At 28.2% G+C, this 1,937-nt stretch overlaps 1 protein-coding gene across 1 annotated transcript; it reads left to right on the plus strand.

Moving 5' to 3' along the window:
- Window positions 1–1,313: 1,313 nt before the first annotated feature.
- HELRODRAFT_152793 (hypothetical protein) lies at window positions 1,314–1,634 on the plus strand (the record flags this gene model as incomplete). The annotated part of the gene is made up of 1 exon (XM_009015855.1): window positions 1,314–1,634. A coding segment is annotated over one exon (321 nt), but the record flags the coding sequence as incomplete, so codon positions are not given.
- Between the last annotated feature and the right edge of the window lie 303 nt (window positions 1,635–1,937).

A 1,937-nucleotide genomic window follows, 5' to 3' on the forward strand; every position in this document is an offset into this window, starting at 1 on the left:
AACAATATACTAAAAATAAATCTCAAATTAAACAAAAACAATGACAATTATCTAAATCTAAAATCAAAATAATACAATGGAACATAAGAGGTACAAAAACTAATTTATCTGAATTATTTCTTCTTATGGAAAAATACAACCCTCACATTATATGTTTGCAAGAAACCAAATTTATTAAAAGCAAACAAATTGAAATTAAAAATTTCTGTTCATACCACTTAGACGCTATCCCAACAAATACAAACCCAATACGGGGACTTTCTATCTATATACATCATTCCTTAATTCAATCACAAATAACTATGAACTCAAGTTACTCAATAGCGGTTAGAATTACCCTAAAAAATCCTCTAACTATATGCAACTTTTATAATCCTCCAAATACAAAAATAGGTAATAAACTTGAAAATATAATGCAATCTCTCCCAACTCCAATAATAATATTAGGTGATTTTAATGCAAGAAACATATTATGGGGTGACAATAAAACTAACACATTAGGCAGAGGAATAGAAAGATTTATTATTCATTCAAACATATCATTAATTAAACCATATAAGCTTACCCATTATAACATACATACAAACACATGGTCCACAATAGACCTGTCACTAGCCTCTCCCACTATTTACAAACATATAACATGGCACAGAGATGATGACTTATACAATAGCGATCACTCCCCAATAGTCCTATCTTACAACATTACATACCAAAATAATCAAACAGAAATAAAATACAACATTAATAAAACTGATTGGAAAACATTTCAAACTTTATGTAATACTGAAATCAACCCACAAAAAACTACTAGTCAAAAAAAATTCACCCTATCACATACATTTCAAATAATATAAACTCAATAATAGGAAAAACCACCCCAATTATAAAAATTCACTGCAACAGAATTAAAAAAATAAATAAATCCATGGTTTAATGAAACATGTAAAAAAAGCAGACTCCTCAAATTAAAAGCATTCAATAAATACAAAAAATTTCCCAATCTTTCCATTCTTCTTGAACATAAAAAACTACAAGCTAATGCTAGAAAATCATTTAGACAAGAAAAATCTAACACTTGGAACAAATATGTTAACTGCATTGATGAAAAAACACCAATGAAACAAATATGGACTATTGTAAACAAGATAAACAATAAAAATAATGTCAGTCGCTTAAGCAGTATCTTATATAAAAACAAAACCTGTGAAACATTAAAAGAAATTACACAAATTCTAGCAAATCAATTTAAAAACAACTCCTACCTAAAAAATCATCAAGTGGAGTCAAAGGAAAATATTAAATTAGACTTTAATTCAACAAACAGCGAATCGTATAACGACTTAATAACATTATCAGAAATAGAACATGCCATAATATCCAGCAAAAATTCTGCTCCTGGCCCAGACCAAATAACATATAATATTCTTAAAAAACTACCCTCACTTACCCTACAAGCATTAGAAAAGGCATTCAATCATATTTGGACACAAGCTGATGTTCCAAATGAATGGCATGAGGCTTTGGTATTCCCAATACCTAAACCTGGTAAATCAAAAATCAACCCTGAAAATTACAGACCTATTTCATTAACAAACACTCTCTGTAAAATCTTTGAAAAAATATTATTAAATAGGTTAACATTCCATCTAAATATAAATAACACAATATCATACACACAATGTGGAGTTCAAAAAGATAGAAGTGCTATAGATCATTTAATATCACTAGAAACCTACATCAGGGAAGCTCTGATATGCGATGAGCAAGTAATAATAATTTTTTTTGATGTAGAAAAAGCTTATGATAAAACATGGCGATATGGAATTCTTAATGATCTATATAATACTGGACTTAGAGGTCGACTACCAATATTCATATCTAAATTTATTTACAACAGAAAATTTAGGGTTAAAATAAAAAACGAAACTTCAAAC

Source organism: Helobdella robusta (assembly GCF_000326865.2).
Source record: "Helobdella robusta unplaced genomic scaffold HELROscaffold_17, whole genome shotgun sequence".
Taxonomy (NCBI): Eukaryota; Metazoa; Annelida; class Clitellata; order Rhynchobdellida; family Glossiphoniidae; genus Helobdella; species Helobdella robusta.